The sequence below is a fragment of the Tiliqua scincoides genome, chromosome 3 (genome assembly GCF_035046505.1).
Source record: "Tiliqua scincoides isolate rTilSci1 chromosome 3, rTilSci1.hap2, whole genome shotgun sequence".
Classification (NCBI taxonomy): domain Eukaryota; kingdom Metazoa; phylum Chordata; class Lepidosauria; order Squamata; family Scincidae; genus Tiliqua; species Tiliqua scincoides.
The window spans coordinates 230477119-230498119 of record NC_089823.1 but is presented as its reverse complement, the minus strand read 5'-3'; the positions used below and the strand labels follow the sequence as shown (position 1 = coordinate 230498119).

Here is a 21001-nt window from a genome sequence, read left to right as displayed (position 1 = left end):
TGGCAGTGGTGGTCCTCAGAACCTCTGCCGTTGCCAGCAAATTGACAGCGGAGGTATCGACAGTGGATCAGGCCAGGCTGGGATAATTTGGGGGGCAGGAAGAGGGTAGATCTCAGTGGTAGCTGCACATGTTATCTCCCTTTTCTGGCCTAGACCACCCCGTGAAGCTCCACAGACTTATGCCAGCCAAACAGCTGGCATAGGTCTGAGGAGACCAACTGTGGACCAGGCTGCCTATGGAGAGATTTGCAAAAATTCTTTACTTATCTCTCCCAGGCTGGTCCCCAACTGGCTCACGGCATCCAACACATGCTGTGAGGTGAGCAGTGCTGCATGCTCTCAGCTGGTCCTGGATTGGATTGGGTCATTAGATTCCTACAACTATTTGAACCAATGCAAGAAAAAACTGGAAGCCATACGGCACATTTGCACAGCTAAAAGACCAAAGTGAAGAGCTTCGATGTATCTCTCTGTGAAGACTGAGCCCACATGAGCAACTGAAAATAAGTTCAGTATGGCAGCCATTAAAAACAGCCAACAATCACCATAATGAAATGAGATACATACGCTCCATGAAATGCTTCATCATGCCATCTGGAAGGCAAGAAAATGAAATGAGGGGCATGAGAAAGGCAGTGGAGAAGTTGGCCAGTTCTGCATTGTGTGAAAACAAGAAGTCCCCTCACAGCTAGACACAAGACACAGATCAGAAGCCTTGTTCATACACTGCAGAGGTGCTGATTTCCATTATCTCCCTATACTGAACACTATCTCCCGATCTTGTCTGATCTCGGAAGCTAAGCAGGGTCAGGCCTGGTTAGTACTTGGATGGGAGACCGCCTGGGAATACCGGGTGCTGTAGGCTGATACCATAGTCTTTCGAGACTGAAGGTTGCCAACCAAAAACAGAGTACTTCAGGTCTGGAGATGGGGACCTTTCACCTGCTGAAACTCCAATCCAAATTATACTTGGCCCACCTTCCTCTACCATTTTTACTTGCAGAGCACCAGAGCTACTACACCACCCCTGCTAGAGTGTCTTCCCAACCCTGGTTTCCATTCTCCCTTACGTGCTCCTCTTCTGATGTCCAGGTTGCCTCTACAGAGTTGAACTGCAGCTCCTGCCTGAATCACCAACAGAACTGACCAAATTCCTGAAGCGAGTTTGGCAAATGCATCCCACTTCTGGCACCAGAAAAACCAAACCTTGACTTGATTATTGGCTACGTGTCTTAAAGACATGCCCGATGTTCGTGGACAATGACTGCTGAGCACAGGATGTACCATGGATATGTTGGAGCTTGCTACCCAAAAGTTCCATGTGAACGGGTAGGGAACAAAAGTGACAAAGGCACAAAGAGATATATATTTTCAACTAACAGTTGTGGTGGAGAATGGTGGGGAGGTAGAGATCTTCGTGGTGGCAGGCAGTACCTTTGGGGTCATCGGGAATGATAATGGGTGGAACAATGTCTGGAAGTTCCTCCTCTCCTGGTTGCAGACCTGTAGCACGGAGGTGGCTGATATCCAGAAGATCTGGCATATCTATGGAAACATCTGCAAGCACAGCAGGGCAAAATAAGTGTACAGGCACATGACAATACATTACAGATACATGAAGGCATGCTTCCACACCCAACATTTGTGTTCAGAGCTGTTATTCTTCTTTCAATTGTAAAACCTTCTTTCAATTGTAAAAATCCCTATTTAATAAGGGATTTAAATAAAGCCTGCCTATGTAAACCGCCTTGAATAAAGTCTTGAATAAAGACCAAGAAAGGCGGTATATAAATACCTGTTGTTGTTGTTGTTATTATTATTATTATTATTATTATTATTCTAAATGAAACAAATCAAAAATTAGGGAAATGTCCCTCCAGAACTATGGTTTTCTAACTGCAGAAATGAGAATATACTATTTAGACGCCTGCGTTGGCTCGGTCATGTCGTGAGAATGGATGATGGCCAGATCCCAAAGGATCTCCTCTATGGAGAACTCATGCAAGGAAAGCGCCCTACAGGTAGACCACAGCTGCAATACAAGGACATCTGCAAGAGGGATCTGAAGGCCTTAGGAGTGGACCTCAACAAGTGGGAAACCCTGGCCTCTGAGTGGCCCGCTTGGAGGCAGGCTGTGCAGCATGGCCTTTCCCAGTTTGAAGAGACACTTGGCCAACAGACTGAAGCTAAGAGGCAAAGAAGGAAGGGGAGACAGACCAGGGACAGACTGCACTTGCTCCCAGTGTGGAAGGGATTATCACTCCCGGATTGGCCTTTTCAGCCACACTAGACGTTGTTCCAGAACCACCTTTCAGAGCGCGATACCATAGTCTTTCGAGACTGAAGGTTGCCAACAACATTTAGATACATAGCAAAACACTCATTTTGCTGCCTCAGAGGAGAGGAAACTATTTGAACTAGATAGCAACATTAGTGCTGAACAAGGAAGTGGAGGGGGGGGAAGCAGATATGTCTCCTGCCAGTAGCCTTCATAACTTATTAATAAAACTTTCATCTCCAGTGCTGCTGATGCAGTCCTAGATGACTACAATTAAATTGTTTGACTGGCTAACATTGTAATACTGATACAGTCAGGGTCAGTCTCATCCTTAATGTTAAAATGCATGTAGAAGTCCTTTACTGGAATTAAACTGAAAGTTAGACAATAACCTTTTCAGGACTTTTCTCTACTCTGAAATACAGACGGGCCCTTTTTATCTGTGGGTTCGGAACCGGCGGATTTGGCTCATGGCAGGTTCCGAACCCATGGTAGAGGGTCCTACCTAACCTCCTGGACATGACAGGAAGTGCTTTCCAGTCACATCTTGGAGATGTTCTGAAGCCCAGAGAGGCCACATAAGGCCTCTCTGGAGCTCAGACCCATGGATTCGGTTATCTGCGGGTTTTGGCATCTGCAAGGTTTCCCGGAACAGAACCCCCATGGATGCCAAGGGCTGACTGTATTTCCTTAAACTTAATCCTGAAAAAGATCTCCAAAGACAATGACAAGACAAGGGTATGCTTACCCAGGGATGGTGCAACACAATGTGCCACTAGATGCTGCTCTCAACCCATCCCCACTGCTCTTCATCAGTAATTCTCCAGCCATGCTCAGCAGGAAACAATAAAAAAGGCAGAAGCTGCAAGCAGAGCTTTTAAGCAGCATCTGAAGGGAACTTTGCTGAACAGGAATGACAGATGAGCAAAGGATCTTGGCCACAGAGACGGATACTATTGCATAAAACAGCTCTATAATAAATGCTATGTGAAACATCATTTTCATTCTGCTTCCAGATAACTGGGGGAAAGCAATACTTTAGGAGCAATAAAGGGCCTTAGCATAGAAGCAATCTAAAATAATCTTGGGAACTGTACTTCTGTGAAGGGTTCAGAATCCACATAAACCCTCAATTTCCAGAATTCTTTGAAGGGAAAGAACAACAATGAAACTGGTTTCAAAAGGCTTCGGGTTTCTGACACAGCTCTATGCAATGTACAACACACCCAGCCCCCGCCCTCCAACAAGCTACGCCACTCATGGTCCGGACTTCTCTTTTTGTTAATGGCAAAAGGAAGCCCACTAGTGGCTGTTCACAAAATCAGAGTTGTTTGCATAATTTCCTTGGGGCTCACAAACCTTACAAGAAAAATCAGAGCCATCAAGGTAGGAGAGCACATTTAAAGCACATACCAAGTTTTTTGGGTATCCAGTCAAGGCCAAAGGTAAACTTCTTTATCTGCACTACCAGGTAGTCTGGAAACGAAGCGAAGCGAGAGGTTCTGGGAAACACAAGTAATTTTACATGAACTAAGGAAGATGCAAGAATATAAAACCAAAAGAGTGCAGTGCACAAGTACTAAACAATTGCATTAAGAGAAATGCTTTTATCGGATCACATCCAGGCTCTATCCAGCCTAAAACTTTTTTTTTCTCCTCCAATAGTGGCCAGTCAGATATCCCAAAAAAGCAAATGCACAGAGTAAGATGGAGACAGTCACCACCTGTAGCTTGCCTCTGGTCATCAGAGGTACACTTCTTCAGAAGTAAAGAAGTACACTGTGTCAGAGGTACACTGGCACAAAAGTAAAGACTGTTTCTGCACCTGGAGAGCTAGATTGTGAAATAAGCCTTCATTGTTCAAAATGCACTCTCTCTGATACTTGCTTAAACAGGCAAGTATTTGTACATATGAGGACAGAGAAAAGAAAAAAGTGTTTTTGAAAAACTGAACACAAAAGTCCAAGAAATAAAAGAGACAGGAGTAGCTGTATGACTCTAAGCAAGTATAAATGAGTACTAAATTAAAAAAATTCAGTTATACTACCCAGATTATTTTGAGAGAGATTATTTTTATGATTACTGGACTTTATATTGTTCCTATTTTGGCATTTCACTATTTTTTCCTCTATACTGCATGCCATCTTGAGTGCTCCATTAAAAGGAAAAGGCTGGATATAAATTATTATAATAAATATTGGATGACTGCATTCACATGCAGCTGAAAGCAGGGATTTGGCAGAAACGGGAAGCTGGGAAAAGCAAGTCCCTGATGAAGACCGAGCTGCACTAAAGGCATAAGAACATAAGAACATAAGAACATAAGAACAGCCCCACTGGATCAGGCCATAGGCCCATCTAGTCCAGCTTCCTGTATCTCACAGCGGCCCACCAAATGCCCCAGGGAGCACACCAGATAACAAGAGACCTCATCCTGGTGCTCTCCCCTACATCTGGCATTCTGACTTAACCCATTCCTAAAATCAGGAGGTTGCGCATACACATCATGGCTTGTACCCCATAATGGATTTTTCCTCCAGAAACTCGTCCAATCCCCTTTTAAAGGCGTCTAGGCTAGACGCCAGCACCACATCCTGTGGCAAGGAGTTCCACAGACCGACCACGCGCTGAGTAAAGAAATATTTTCTTTTGTCTGTCCTAACCCGCCCAACACTCAATTTTAGTGGATGTCCCCTGGTTCTGGTATTATGTGAGAGTGTAAAGAGCATCTCCCTATCCACTCTGTCCATCCCCTGCATAATTTTGTATGTCTCAATCATGTCCCCCCTCAAGCGTCTCTTTTCTAGGCTGAAGAGGCCCAAACGCCGTAGCCTTTCCTCATAAGGAAGGTGCCCCAGCCCCGTAATCATCTTAGTCGCTCTCTTTTGCACCTTTTCCATTTCCACTATGTCTTTTTTGAGATGCGGCGACCAGAACTGGACACAATACTCCAGGTGTGGCCTTACCATCGATTTGTACAACGGCATTATAATACTAACCGTTTTGTTCTCAATACCCTTCCTAATGATCCCAAGCATAGAATTGGCCTTCTTCACTGCCGCCGCACATTGTGTCGACACTTTCATCGACCTGTCCACCACCACCCCAAGATCTCTCTCCTGATCTGTCACAGACAGCTCAGAACCCATCAGCCTATATCTAAAGTTTTGATTTTTTGCCCCAATGTGCATGACTTTACACTTACTGACATTGAAGCGCATCTGCCATTTTGCTGCCCATTCTGCCAGTCTGGAGAGATCCTTCTGGAGCTCCTCACAATCACTTCTGGTCTTTACCACTCGGAAAAGTTTGGTGTCGTCTGCAAACTTAGCCACTTCACTGCTCAACCCTGTCTCCAGGTCATTTATGAAGAGGTTGAAAAGCACCGGTCCCAGGACAGATCCTTGGGGCACACCGCTTTTCACCTCTCTCCATTGTGAAAATTGCCCATTGACACCCACTCTCTGCTTCCTGGCCTCCAACCAGTTCTCAATCCACGAGAGGACCTGTCCTCTAATTCCCTGACTGTGGAGTTTTTTCAGTAGCCTTTGGTGAGGGACCGTGTCAAACGCCTTCTGAAAGTCCAGATATATAATGTCCACGGGTTCTCCCGCATCCACATGCCTGTTGACCTTTTCAAAGAATTCTATAAGGTTGGTGAGGCAAGACTTACCCTTACAGAAGCCATGCTGACTCTCCCTCAGCAAGGCCTGTTTGTCTATGTGTTTTGAGATCCTATCTTTGATGAGGCATTCCACCATCTTACCCGGTATGGATGTTAGGCTGACCGGCCTATAGTTTCCCGGGTCCCCCCTCTTTCCCTTTTTAAAAATAGGCGTGACATTTGCTATCCTCCAATCTTCTGGCACTGTGGCCGTTTTGAGGGACAAGTTGCATACCTTAGTCAAGAGATCTGCAACTTCATTCTTCAATTCCTTAATAACCCTTGGGTGGATGCCATCAGGGCCCGGTGACTTATTGATCTTTAATTTATCAATGAGGTCTGAAACATCTTCTCTTTTAACCTCTATCTGACTTAACTCCTCGGTCAGGAGGGGCCGTTCGGGCAGCGGTATCTGCCCGAGGTCTTCTGCCGTGAAGACAGATGCAAAGAACTCATTTAATTTCTCTGCCATCTCTAAGTCTCCTTTTATCTCCCCTTTCCCTCCCTCACCATCCAGAGGGCCAACCGCTTCTCTGGCGGGTTTCCTGCTTCTAACATATTTGAAGAAGCTTTTATTATTCCCCTTAATGTTGCTGGCCATGCGTTCCTCATAGTCTCGCTTGGCCTCCCCTATCACCTTCTTACATTTCTTTTGCCACAGTTTATGTTCCTTTTTATTCTCTTCATCAGGGCAAGACTTCCATTTACGGAAGGAAGCTTCCTTGCCCTTCACAGCCTCTCTAACTTGGCTGGTTAGCCATGCGGGCACTCTCCTGGATTTAGTGGAACCCTTCTTTCTTTGCGGTATACACCTCTGCTGGGCCTCTATTACTGTTGTTTTAAGCAGCCTCCATGCATTCTGGAGAGACTGGACTCTTTTTACCCTCCCTTTCAACCTCCTTCTAACCAGCCTCCTCATTTGAGGGAAGTCCGCCCGTCGGAAGTCAAGGGTTTTTGTTAGAGATTTGCCTGGTATTCTTCCCCCAACGTGCACGTCAAAACGGATCGCAGCATGATCACTGTTCCCCAATGGCTCAGTAACGTTTACATCTCTAACCAGGTCCTGCGTACCGCACAAAATTAAATCCAGAGTCACCTGTCCTCTGGTGGGCTCCGTGACTAGCTGATCTAAGCCACAGTCATTCAGCACGTCAAGAAATCCGGTTTCTTTATCGTGACCAGAACACAAATTGACCCAGTCAATATGAGGATAATTGAAGTCCCCCATGATTACAACCCTGTCCTTCCTTGTCACCTCCCTGATCTGTTTCCTCATTTCAAGGTCCCCATCAGATTTCTGGTCTGGAGGACGATAGCACGCCCCCAGTATTACATTGCTGCACAAGCCTGGTAATTTAACCCACAGAGATTCTACGGTGGAGTCGGACCCACCTTCAATCTCTACTTTGCTGGATTCTATCCCTTCCTTAACATAAAGGGCCACCCCACCTCCAACACGCCCCTGCCTGTCCCTCCTGTAGAGTTTATAGCCCGGGATTGCGGTATCCCACTGATTCTCCGCATTCCACCAGGTTTCCGTTATGCCCACTATGTCAATATTTTCCCTTGTCACCAGACATTCCAGTTCTCCCACCTTTGCTCGTAGACTTCGGGCATTCGCATAAAAGCATTTATACACGGAATGCCCCAGGATGGGCTGCTTATTCGCTCCTTTGTCCCCGCATCCTCTCATTGTGCCAAACCGTCTATCACATCCCATCTCCCTAACTTTCCCAATTTCTTCTCCTACCCTGCCTTTGTCTTGTTGTTCTCTAACCTCCCCATCCTCGTCCCATAGGGATGAGGAGTCCCGAACCGGATGCCCCTCGGCTCCTGTCGGCCTTCCCCCAGGGATCAGTTTAAAAGCTGCTCTGCCACCTTTTTAATGTTAATTTATTTAATGTTAATTAATTTAAGGCAATTAATTTAATATTGTTTTTATTCATATTCTGAAACCATTCAGATGGCTGCAACCGACATTCTTGTGGACCACAAGCCACATTTAATAAACCACAGATCAATCACTGCCATGTTAATCATATCTGAATGCAATATAGTATACCCTGAATACAATGTAGTACAATATAGTACTATAGTATAGTACAAGAGTCATGGATTCTTCACTCACAACAGGAGAGCAAACTGAACGCTTTCCACATGTGCTGCTTCCGACGCATTCTCCGCATCACCTGGCAGGACAAAGTTCCAAACAACACACTCCTGGAATGTGCTGGAATCCCTAGCATTTATGCACTGCTGAAACAGAGACGCCTGCGTTGGCTCGGTCATGTCGTGAGAATGGATGATGGCTGGATCCCAAAGGATCTCCTCTATGGAGAACTTGTGCAGGGAAAGCGCCCTACAGGTAGACCACAGCTGCGATACAAGGACATCTGCAAGAGGGATCTGAAGGCCTTAGGAATGGACCTCAACAGGTGGGAAACCCTGGCCTCTGAGCGGCCCACTTGGAGGCAGGCTGTGCAGCATGGCCTCTTCCAGTTTGAAGAGACACTTGGCCAACAGACTGAGGCAAAGAGGCAAAGAAGGAAGGCCCATAGCCAGGGAGACAGACCAGGGGCACACTATACTTGCTTCCAGTGTGGTAGCAGTGTGGTATTGTCACTCCCTGTGGTAATTATATGCACAGGCATTGGGCTTAGCCTTAGTATGTGGCAAAGGCAGCAGGCGCGCCTGCGCAGAGCACACTCTGCAAGCCTTGAAATATGCTGACACTATCTTTAAGCCCAGTGCCGGTAAACAACAGGATGTTATGAAGAAGCGCTTCTTATCTAAGAATGTTGTGGTTAGCTAGAGCAGTGCAGAGCAGTCACCTAGCAGTGTAATCTTAGCAACCTTCAGTAACTCTCTTTGTATTGCACAGTATTGCTTCACATGTTTAAGAATGAATAAAAGCCTGGGTCAGGCTGGCCGGGAGGCGGACTTCTCTCTAGATCTCACTTCCTCTGCTTCCGGCTCAGCTCTCCCTGCATCTCTATCTGAATCCGTTTGCCGTCTCTTTCATTGCTCTGCTCCTCCCTGCTTCAGTTTCCACTTTTAACTCTTTCAGTGCTCTTTGCGCTCCCTCAGGCAACAAGGTTCTGAAGCCTCGTGTGCCTCCCAAAGCAGCATTGCACTGCTACAACTCCCGAATTGGCCTTTTCAGCCACACTAGACACTGTGCCAGAACCACCATTCAGAGCGCGATACCATAGTCTTTCGAGACTGAAGGTTGCCAGCTAAGACTAAGATAGTACACCCACTCCCACCCCTCAACCTGTCTATCCAAGTGCATGCAAAACTTTATACTCACTTAACTCCAGCAGATTTGGCTTGAAGGGCACTGCTCCAGAAGTCTTCTACATTCTCTGGTTCAGAAAATGCTTGGAGACAAGAGCTAAAAGGTATCCTGGCCCGAACAACCTCTGGAGGAGGCCTCCTTGCAGTTTCTGCTTCTCTCCGCTTCAACTCATAGGCAATCAATTCATCTGACCAGAAGCAGAACCAACACTGAAGGATCAGCACATTTGGAGAAGCGACACATCTACATAAGGTCAGATCCCAAACCCTGCTATAAGCCAAAATGATCTTGCGTGTCAACTGAAACCCACCCAACCTCTGAGGCCAGCCCTTCACCCAGGATTTGAAGCAGGAGAAACACTCAACATCAGTACAGACACAACTGCAAACAATGCATAAGGTTAACAAGGGTAACAATCACGAAGGGCTGTTGGCAGTGTAAGGAAAGACTACAATGTTTGGGGGCTTTTAGACAGGAAAAAATGCAGTTACTTGGGGGATATGATTGAAGTTTATAAAATTATTCATGGCATAGAGAGAGAAAGAGAGATACTCCCTCTCTCACGATACTAGAACCAGAGGTCACACAATGAGTCTGACAGGAGAATTAATGGACAAAAGGAGGTATTCCACTGCTCCGTGTGTAAGAGTGTAAAAAAAAGGAACGTCAACAGAAAACTGAAAACGCCACTTTGCATCTCATACATTAGCTCAGCTTTGCTTTGGAGAAGTCCTCACAGAGGTCATAATTAGTCTGTGGAATTCATTGTTAGATGTGGTGATGGCCACTAGCTTGGGTGGCTCCAAAAGGTGATCGGACACATTCATGGAGGTCTATCAATGGCTACTAGTCACTATGAGGCAGTGCGCACTCCGGCGGCATGCCTGCATCAGGAGGGGAGTTTTCAACAGGATTGGGCAGCTAAGCACAGAAGTCCATATTTTTTTGGAACTGCAAGGAAAGTAAAGATGGGTTCACGCATGCATACACATGCCTTGATGGCTCGCAGTCAGATGTGTGTACAGGCTCCACTGAAAACATTACATCTCAGATGGTATAAACATTTGTAACACTGCTGTAAGACAAGTGAAGGATCATTCATGGTCATGCATAAAAGTGCTCAGTGCGTGTTGCAGTAATCAAGTAATTATGCATGCGGCTGATAATTCTGACCGTAAAGAGTTTAACCAACATTTGTGCAGACAATGCAATAGTCAACCTATGCAAGCCAGCCTCTTTTCACCTTCTCAGGCTTACCTTTGTTTGTTGCAGCCTCCATCGGCACAGGCAACTGCATGAGATAGTCCACCCTCTCTGTGTACCGGACTTTCCTGGACTGGCAGCATTGTATGCGCTCTTCTACCAAGAATCTGAAGACGTCACTGGGGTTTTCTGAGCCAATGCGGTTCCTCTGAAGGGGAACATCAGACCCAACCACTTCAGCAATAAATGACAACAGTTTCTAAGGAGTCTAAAGTGTACCCGAAACACAAATACAGGTGTGCATCACATAAAGACAGGGATACGTTATCCAATCCCAGTTGTTATGTGATTAGGTCATTAAGCGAACATTCAGCCCAATCTAGGGCCTTTGTTGTATAAACAGACACTCCCTGCCAGAAAATAGCTGGCTGAACAGTCTACTGGAGATAGATTGCTTCTTTTTTGGATTAAGAGCCTCTTTGTTGTGTAAACAGACATTCTCCTGCAGGCTATGGGAGTCCAGACCGCCTCATTAAGAATCTCTTTGTTCCTTGACCACCAACATATATGTGGTCCATCTTTAAGCAGAAGGTTGTTATGCAACACATGCTTGTATATACAACAGTCGTGCAGTAGATCAGATACTTCCCTTCCTCCCTTAGCCCAGAATCTACTGATGTAGTACACCAACAGGACCTCTTCTAACATGCTGACAGCTTTAAAGGGAAGAGCAAATATATTCTCAGGGGATGTGTTCATTTTGCTGCTTTACATGTACAAAGCAATTTTTTTTTTCAACCTTGCCATCAATGTTCAAGAAATAAACTTTGAATAAGAACTCTAGTTCTATGATGAAATTGTTTAAGAGACTTGAATTGATTTACATAAATTTGTTTCATGGCATTCTTAAGATAAAAATGTGATAAAGCTCTCCAACTCTTTTCAGCAATTGATTTATTTAAAAGGAACCTCATTGATTTAGCTAAATCAGTCGCTTGAAGCAGACGGCTACATCAGCAATGTTTTTTTGGTAAAGGTTCAGAGAACTGTCTTCCTTTCGTCCACTAACTTCTCTGCTTTCAAAACCTACATCGCAAGCTCCTCGGCGCAGTGACCTGTGCTTTTTGCTTATGTAAATTTTAAAGGGCCATCTGCCATGTACACAGATCATCAGACACCTACCTTTTTGTTTCTTAATGTGAGAAGAGACAAAGAAGTAGCAGTTAAGTTTTTCTCACCTCTATGAGATTGATAAGGTGCAAGAAAAACTCTTGTGCATCTTGCTGTCGATTAGAGGAGAACTCAGGGTGGCCTTTGCTTACAAAAGCTTTGAACATTCGAGGAGAGATGCCATTGTGCTGAGGCTAAAATAAAACAGGTCACAGACATTGCAATGAATGTTTAATATCATAGAAACTGTGCACTGTAAAATTGTTATGACACTTTATCTGCAAATTTTCCTGGTAATCCTTACAGGGAATGGCTTGTTATTCACATTCTTTTCAGGGCAGGTGGAGTTGACAGAGAATAAAATATTACTACTTGTCCAAGGACATTCATAGGAAGACCACAGCTGAACTGGCACAGTTCACCATCTTCTGTGAATGGTGACTAGTGGAAGCAAATCTTGAGTTTAATCTCTCTTCTGAATACATAGAACATCATTCAGCTGTAACTCCAAGTACAGGTGTGTGCCACGTAGCGACGGGGATATTATCCAATCCCTGTTATGCATTTAGGTTGTTAAGCGAACATTCAGCCCAGTCTAGTACCTTTTTTGTGAAAACAGACACTCCATGCCAGAAACTAGTTGGCTGCACAGGCTACTGGAGATAGATTGCCTCTTCTTTGCATTAAGAGCCTCTTTGTTGTGTAAATACACACTCTGCTGCAGGCCATGGGAGTCTTGACTGCCTCATTAAGAGCCTCTTTGTTGTGCTTTAACCCTCAATCCTTCATTAAGCAGAAGGTTGCAAAGCGGTGCACACCTGTATACCTGAGTGCATCTGTTCATGGATACTGCCTGCTCTGCACACCTTATTTGTGACAAATGGTTTGTGCGACTGCCTTGAGTTACAAAAGTCAAGCACTTAATGAGTCACTCCTGTGCTCTACTCAATGCAGAATCCTAAAATTGGGTAAAGTGTGAACCAGTCCTGCTGTATAATACAATGAACTGCACAGTGAAGCTATGTATCAGAAGGGTCAGTCACACTTCACAAATCAGCCAGGTTATATCTGTGTCTCCCAGAGCAAACATTCAGAGAATATCCCCAGGCACACAGTGGACACGTGCCATAGATCAGCAGCTCACCAGCGCGTGCCCACGATAACTGCCTGTACAGTGGCAAATATATATGTGTCACTAGATAATAGTGAAGTGGCTGTAATATTCCAGGATCAGAGGAATAATGAAAAAGAGCAGGAGCTCTTAACCAGAACATTTTGCTGCACAGGCTCAAACAGTGAAACACTTTGGGAATACTAATTTTAAAAATCTTACTGAAGAAATACATGTCTAGAAACTGCTGTTTCCTTTTCCCACGAAGTATCAGCTTGCAGCAGACTTGCTCTCCCCTTTTTGTTAGAGGTTCTTATGAATCTCTATTCAATGTAGCCAGATTCCCCTACCTGGCATGTAAAGTAAGCTCATGATAAAGTGAGTTCAAGAGATCATTATCCCTAGATAAAGGAATATATAAAATGAACAAATGCCCTGCACATGACACAGGGGCTCCAATGAGCATTTACTTCTATTTAAATAGTGATTCATTTGATAATGAAATAAGATATCTGTGCAGATACTTGAAAAAAAATCATTTCAGCCCTTTTAAAGCAGATTGGCTAACTCACGCCCTAAAATTTATGTACTTTAAGGTCCATTTGTTTTCCATGGTAGAGATTTAAGTAAATGCTGAATTCTCCCAGTCAAATTCTCCCACTCAAATAAAATGATTTAGCAGTGCTTAGGTTAGGTAGGAGTGGGCCAGAATTTATTAATTGTTGCCTGTTCCATTGTTATCTGCCCCGGGCCTTCAGGAACAATGAGAGTTACGAGTTAATTAAAAAAAATTAAGTTGACTTTGGTCTCTCAGGATGGTCCCATCTGCACTGCAAACATCATTCAGTTTTATACCCCTTTAGATGCCACATCTTCCTTTAAAGACTCCTAGGATCTGTGGTCTGATGAGGTACTGAGGCTTCTCTGCCAAAGATCATTGCCAGATGTTGTGATGGTCACTGGCTGAACAAACAAATTCACAGAGGACTGGTGTGTCAAAGGCTACTACCCATAATGACATGGAACATCCAGGTTCAGGGGCAGCATGTCTGGGAGTGCAAACAACAAGGGAGGGTTGCTGCTTCACCAGGGCCTTTGAGAGGAATTTCATCAGGGGGTACAAAGTTTCTTTTGGGCCCCTTTGCAAAGAGAGAAGGGTGAAACAGAGTGGGGAAGGGTGGTGACGGGCAAGCAGAATAGGGGCAGGGAGGGGCAAAACAGGGTAGGGGGGTAGAGACAGCTGGAAAAGGCTTTGAAGCCCAGGTCTACCAAGCCATGTGGCATCAGTAGTGTCCCCAATATCCCCACTTATGGTAGTGTCCCCAGCAGGCAACAAGTCTGAGTAGATAGGAAAATCTAAGATGCCAGGAAATTACTGGGGCCCTTCCTTTGGCACCAGGGCCCCCCTTTTGACCCTGGGCCCAGGTACAAATTACCCCCCTTTCCTAGGCCCTGGTTTTCACACTCTGAAGACTTTCAGAGACAACTGAAAGCCACTGTTGGAAACAGGATGCTGAACTAGACGGACCCTGGATTCAACCGAGCAGGGCTCTTCTTACTGTTCTATTCCTCTCTCCCCCCCCCCCCCAGTGCAGAACTACAATTTCTATGAAACCAGTTTAAAACTGGAGTATGGATGTAATCAACAGCCCACCCACCTCACCTCCTCCGGTCCTTTACATGTACTTTCAAGAAGACAGAGAAGCTGCAATTTACACAAATATTCCTGATGCTTGTTCTGTTCCTATCTCAACATTTCACAACCTCCCCAGGGGGCAGGTACAGCACTTCAGTAAACCCTGCCTTGTTCTAGCCATCCTGGGTCCCTTTGGGGAGAAGGGCGGGGTATAAATAAAGTTTATTATTATTCTAATGAACTTGCTCCTGTTCTCTAACTAATCTACTGCAGTACACAAGGTTTTAGCAAAGAGATTATGGAGTATATTTATACCTAAAGAGAGAATTCTGAGCACGCTTCCCTCATCAACAGTTGCAAAACAGTTTAGCTAAAAATAAACTGAGCTAGATAATTCAATCTCCAACATGAATACTTTGGACAGGAGGTGCCCAGTGACGTCCAACAGTGGACAATTTCCAAAGATGCAAGAAATTTTTTAAGACACAACAGCTCTCCATGAAGTGTTTTAAAAGACACCATGTAGTGTGCATGTTATCCATATAAAAATTTTTTTTTTTTAAAAAAAGATAAGTTTGCACAACTCTAACCAAGTATTCTTTTCTGTGCCACACACACAGCAGGTTGCATCGTTTAAATCTGAAGTTCAACAACTATCTTTAGGAAGAATTTCCTAGACTATGCTATGGATTTCTGACAACATATGCTGTAATCAAGCAGAATGGGAGATTTTTTACACACCCATGCATGTGCTCATCTGGGCACAGAAAGCAATGTTAAAATGCAAAGAGGTTAAATTGAGCTTTGATCTTATATTTCCTCTAGATGTTGGTGAGAGGGGAGCCCTATCCCAGCTGTGGGGCGGTAACAGCTGGTTCCCACCTAGTTATGCCCCTAAAGGCAAGGAGAGATCCCAACAATCAAATGGAAGGAGAACGGGTGGTCTGGAGCGTCCTGGATTCAAATCCCTGCTCATTTATTTATTTAAAGATTTATACCCTGCCTTTCCTATGCCAGAGCAAATGCCCAAGGTGGCTTACAACTTCAGATTAAAGTATAGAATATATAAAACAATAAATTTAAAAAAAAAAACCATAATAAGGACAATAAAATCAAATTGGGAAGGGGGTAGCAAATAGAACCAAAGCACTGCTACAGAGGCACAGGGGGCAGAAAAACGACACATCACACAAACGCAAGACCAAAAAAGAAAAGTTCTGAGTCCTCGCCGAAAACTCATGAGGGAGGGGGCAGTTCTCAGTTCCCCTGGTAGGGAATTCCATAGTTGTGACACCACTGCAGAGAAGTGCCGCCATACCTTTAACTTGGGATAAAGGTGGCACTTGAAGGAGAGCACCCTCAGATGGCCTAAGAGATTGGGTCAGAATGTATGGGACTGGAAGTCACTAGACGCCTTCTCTCACTCAAACCTTCGCCAAAAAGTTAAGATAAAATGGAATTAATCCAGACCAGGGCAAGGTCTGACGACACGCAATGCAATCATTTTGCAACAGCCAAAGAGATCTGGGTCTGCTTAGCATTTGGGTGGGAGACCTGGGAAGCCTAGGTACACCCTCTTGAGTTCTGTAAGTAGAGGAGGGAGAAATGGAGCTAATAGGAACTTGGCTACACCACTGAAGGATAACGGCTGGAGTTTGAAGGGTTTATTTATTATTTAATAAGTGGGGTGCATCAGTAGAGAGTGTGGCCACACACCTATGGACACTATACCACCAATATCACCTACCTAGTACACTTTCAAAGTAATTATTATGTAAATTTTGTATAAACACACACACACACACACAAACAACAACAACAATGCTTTCTGTACTTCTAACTTCGGAAAATACTGAAATCCACAGAAAAAAATGAAACCATTTTCTCCCACTTCTATCCATAAGGGAAGAAAGGCAGATGTAATTAATAAATTCCATGCAAGCTACCTTGGAGGAAAGTGGAATATAAATGGGAGAAATACATTTCCCTGGGTCATTTGGTGGGCCACTGTGAGATACTGGAAGCTGGACTAGATGGGCCTATGGCCTGATCCAGCAGGGCTGTTCATATATACTTATACATACCTGGAGTTGCCAGGCTGCAACCAGAAGAGCAAAGTGGGTTAATCAATTGCATTTAAATAAATGTGTTTATTAGCTAAACTTCTGTATAAGAGACTTTTTGAGATGCTTTGAGGACTATGAGGAAACTTACCACTAATAAGTAGAAGGAATCACCCCCTTTAATATTGAATCTTTCATTTCCTAGAAGGTAGTGGCATTAAATTCTAGAAAACCCAAATAGCTTTTTAAAAAAAACAATAGTGAGTACCTTTCAGTCTTGGTTGGAATAAAATTTGCCTTTACTAATTAATTGGCCTTGACTAAATCAATCAACACAAAGTTTAGCTGATTAACCTACTGATTGAACTTGCAGCCCTGCTATAAATACATTCCTGTGTTTACCACAAGTAGTTCTTCCAGGAAGAAAAATTCCTCTCTAGCTATGGCATCTCCTGTATCTGTTACATGGTGACCTTTCCTTTCCAAACATGCCACCTTGGAGGGAGGGGCTGCCAAGAGAGTCCGTGGTCAGCAAAACAAAAGGTAACAAAAGGTTGGCAGTGACACAAATGCGAACTGGATACAAGTCGAACCATGTCAGGCAAAGACCTAGTAAGCAGAGCTTGTACAGTAGGGCAAGCCGCAGATCTTGGTTTTTTTCCCTTCTGGACAGACAAGCTTATATAATTCTCATGTTAGCTTTGGAAGTTGCTTCCAAGATGCAACAAATTCTTCTCATCAAAAGGAAAAATAAATGTGGCACCTCAGAAACAGAGGTGTCCCTTGCCACAATTCTGGTGCCCCTTGCCACAATTCTGAAACATTCCAATTTGCCCTAATTCTAAATGCATTTGCTCTACCCAGGACTTGAGCTGTTCTCAGGTATTATCAACATTGTGGTTGTCAGACTTTCCACTTTTCCATACTGAACCATCTGCAGAGGAATCTATGAAGAACCATAAAGGAAGGATTTCTTATGGTAGGTGCTTGGTCCACCGGGCAAGACTGTTGGGCCGCAGCTTTGACGCTTCTGTACTCACTTGAAAACCAGCCACTGAGGATTCTTATTTTGACTGGTGCAGAGGCATGGGAGAAGGTGGAGTTAACCCTTTCCACTCATGCCATTCTCCATGATTCAACTGATCCTTTAAGACACTATTAACCCCACAGAGGAACAGTACTGATGAGGGGGTTAGACTGGACTAATGCACCAGAGTCAAAAATGAGATTGTGCTTATTTCTCTCCCTTCCCCTCCCCCTGTTTCTCTGCTCCAATCAAAATTGCAGCTCCCAACTTTCAAGTAAAAGCAGAAATGTTAGGAGAGCCAATCATGGACTGTCATGTAATTTGGACCTTGGAGCAAGTTCTAGAATGCTGCTTTACTGCAATTGCATGCTGAACAACCTGCCTTTCAAAAAAGCTTCCCTAACTCCATTGACCTTCCCACTTGGAAGTAATAAGCTTCTAAGAAACCCCAGGGTTGCCGCTCCCCCCCCCACTTGAGCAGCTTTAAGAAATATGGCTCTAATCCAGCGATTTTCAACTGGTGTGCCACAAATGGTCCGCAGGTGTTTGGGGGAGGGTTAATTATTAGTAGGGTCACTGGGGAAGTGAGTCCCATGCCAGCAAAATGGTGTGTCTTGATAACTTTAGATGCCAGTGTGCTGTGAGATGAAAAAGGTTGAAAACTGCTGTCCTAGTCAATAAAAGAGCTTGAACATTCATAATATGCAAGGTATAATGTAAAGAGCAGCAGTGTTCCTATCTTGATTTCAAATCAGCTAACATCCAAATCGGCACACCTGAATCTTTAAAATTAGAGTAGCACAGAGGCCCTTTACAAAAACCTTCACAGACATCTTCTGTTATTGCTGTGCTTGAATTAAGGAGACAGTGGATTTGAACTCTTTCTCAGGAAGAGGGAAGACAGAGAGACTGTTTTCAACCATCCATGGCTCCCCACAGGAGATGTACCTCCTACTTTTGAGACACACAATGTTTCACAATAGCTGCCATTTTCCAAACGGTAATTATTCTGCTAACACATCCCAGTCGCAGGTTTCTCAGTCCCCAACCTCCTCCCACACCTGTTTCCTCAGGATGCCTCTTTTACCTAGTTATCAGGCTGCACATGCCCAGGCAAATACCTTGTGTTCATCTTTCATCACCTGTTCAATGAGCTCAGATTTCGTTGGTGGCTTAGAGTACTGGCCTGAAAGGAGGCCATGTCCCAATTTAGCCCTGTAGTAGAAGGGTGAGGGGGTAGGAGGAAAGAGAGAGACAAAAAGCATACAAAACATTGCCCATCAGGTTTAGAGAAGGAAGAAATGGGAGACTGGAAGCAGAATGATGGGACAGCAATATCTTGACTCTCTCATTTACATACCCACCAATATATGCTTGAATTTAAAGCATTACATAACAGTAGCTACGTTGGGGGAAATTTTCATATACTATAAAACTACATATTACTACTCATAAACTGGTACACTGGGGAAGATCTAGGGCAGAGGACCCAAGATCAGGTTCTCTATATTTCGAAATTATTCAGATTCTACTCGGTTTAGTATCTCTAATACTATAAAGCAGGGGTGGGCTAACATTTTGGCAGGAGGGCCACATCAACTGTCTGACACAGTGTCAGAGGCCAGGGGAAAAAAAGGAATTAATTTACATTCCAAATTTGAATAAATTTACATGAATGAACACATTTGAGACTGAACTTATATGAATGAATTTTACTGAGCTTATTTATAATGCACACAAGAACTATATTAAGGCACGTAGAACCACATGAGAAGTATGAACTGTCTGCCACATACCTCTTGCACAGTGAAAACATACAGACCAGGCCAGAAACACACGGAAATATCAGTTGTTCAGAGGCAATGGGGGGGAGGGGAGACAGACAAAAAATGCACAGGGAAAAGCAGAAAACAAAACACATGGAGACTATAAAAGCCCTTACTCTAACTCAGCCCACAGCTCATGTCTGGTAATGAGGGCCAGTGCAGACTCCAACAGTCTCTGACAGGCCAGAGGCTCATTGGAGACTGGGGGCTCCCTGCAGCCTGGATTGGGGATCCCCAAGAGCCGTGAATGGCCCACAGGCCACGGTTTGCCCACCCCTGCTACAAAGCAAAGAACAACTCCTTAAATGTTCCAAAGAAAACCACTTCGGAAATACATCTCTAAATATGAAGCACAATATATATTTGATCACCAATAAAATCTGCACTGAAAATTGTTGGGTTAGCATGAACACACCAATTGTCATACACATCATGACCAACTTCCCCTGGGGACCAACATCATGACCAACTTCCCCTGGGGGCTGGGGATAAGAATAGGCCCTCAGTTTGGCTGTACTTGTCGTAAGAGGCGACTAAACAGCCACCGGGTAGATGGGGCTCGTCAGCCTGGGAAGGCAGCTCATCTGAGAGAAGGAAAACTCTGATCCCAAACCTCCACTGCCTTGTGGCTACATCCAGTTATGGAAAAGGCTTCAAGAATCAACCTCGAGGCAAAATCCGGAGCCGGAGGCAGTTCATGGCTGAACACAGTCACGTTCTGGCAACTCCTGCGACGCCGCTGGAACCAACCGTATTGGCCTCTGCCTTTCCACTGGACCATTTCAGCGACGTGGAGAGGGGGGATTTGCTGCATGGGTAACAGCCTATCCTCCATACCTACTTTACCCAGGCTTCATGCACTGGAGAGGACACTCTGTTCCAGAACCACCATTCAGAGCGTGACACCATAGTCTTCCGAGACTGAAGGATGCCAACTCAAGACTCATGACCAACTAATACACTGCTCTACCCAAGTCAAAAGTCCCAGAAGATCACCTTATACAGGTTTCCATTTCTCTGGAAGCCATCCATCCCCAAGGTGCTAAGAAGTCAGTCTCCCCTCACCATGGAAGACAAAAAAATGCTGACAGAGCACAAGACAAAATCTTCAAAAAGATGGAAGGAAATAAAAACATCTGTTTCAAGTTTAGAGACAGAACATTTGGAGGAGGTTGCTCTGTCTGCCTTTACTTTCTGAATTTGATCAGAAACTGCACTTGCAACACATTTTGAGCCAATTTCTCTAAGGGCTGCCAGATGGGGACCTGTACCTATTGGGGGACCTTGGGCATATTAGAAGTAATAACTTTTACCTATTAAAAGTAATAAAGCAAGCGAGGCTCACAAGAAAGTCATGAGCTTGCTAAAAGTTATGCTTGCTCCAAGAGTACAAGCTAATAAGACTGGGTAATCACAGGCTGCTGCTACTTGACCTGCGTAAGCCATAGAGCCCAATCCTATCCAATTTTCCAGTGCCGGTGCAGCCGTGCCAATGGGGCGTGTGGTGAGGAAGCAGTCACAGAGGCCTCCTCAAGATAAGGGAACATTTGTTCCCTTACCTGGGGCATTTGGTGGGTCGTCCTGGGGCATTTGGTGGGCCACTGTGAGATACAGGAAGCTGGACTAGATGGGCCTATGGCCTGATCCAGTGGGGCTGTTCTTATGTTCTTATTGTGGCTGCATCAGCACTGGAAAGTTGGATAGGATTGGACCCACAGTCAACTA

General features: G+C 44.6%; 1 protein-coding gene across 4 annotated transcripts in view; it reads right to left on the bottom strand.

The window, feature by feature from the left end:
* Window positions 1–21001, bottom strand: part of USP13 (ubiquitin specific peptidase 13) — an 88229-nt gene that overhangs the window by 16476 nt on the left and 50752 nt on the right. The window contains exons 10-16 of one of the 4 annotated variants that reach the window (XM_066622433.1): window positions 18572–18665; window positions 11682–11807; window positions 10498–10651; window positions 9253–9427; window positions 3692–3780; window positions 1381–1557; window positions 568–594 (exon numbers count right to left, since the gene is read on the bottom strand). In XM_066622433.1, coding sequence (XP_066478530.1) covers window positions 568–594; window positions 1381–1557; window positions 3692–3780; window positions 9253–9427; window positions 10498–10651; window positions 11682–11807; window positions 18572–18665 — 842 coding nt within the window. The remainder of the gene's footprint in view (window positions 1–567; window positions 595–1380; window positions 1558–3691; window positions 3781–9252; window positions 9428–10497; window positions 10652–11681; window positions 11808–18571; window positions 18666–21001) is intronic. The other 3 variants (XM_066622435.1, XM_066622434.1, XM_066622436.1) reach the window with 3 other exon arrangements.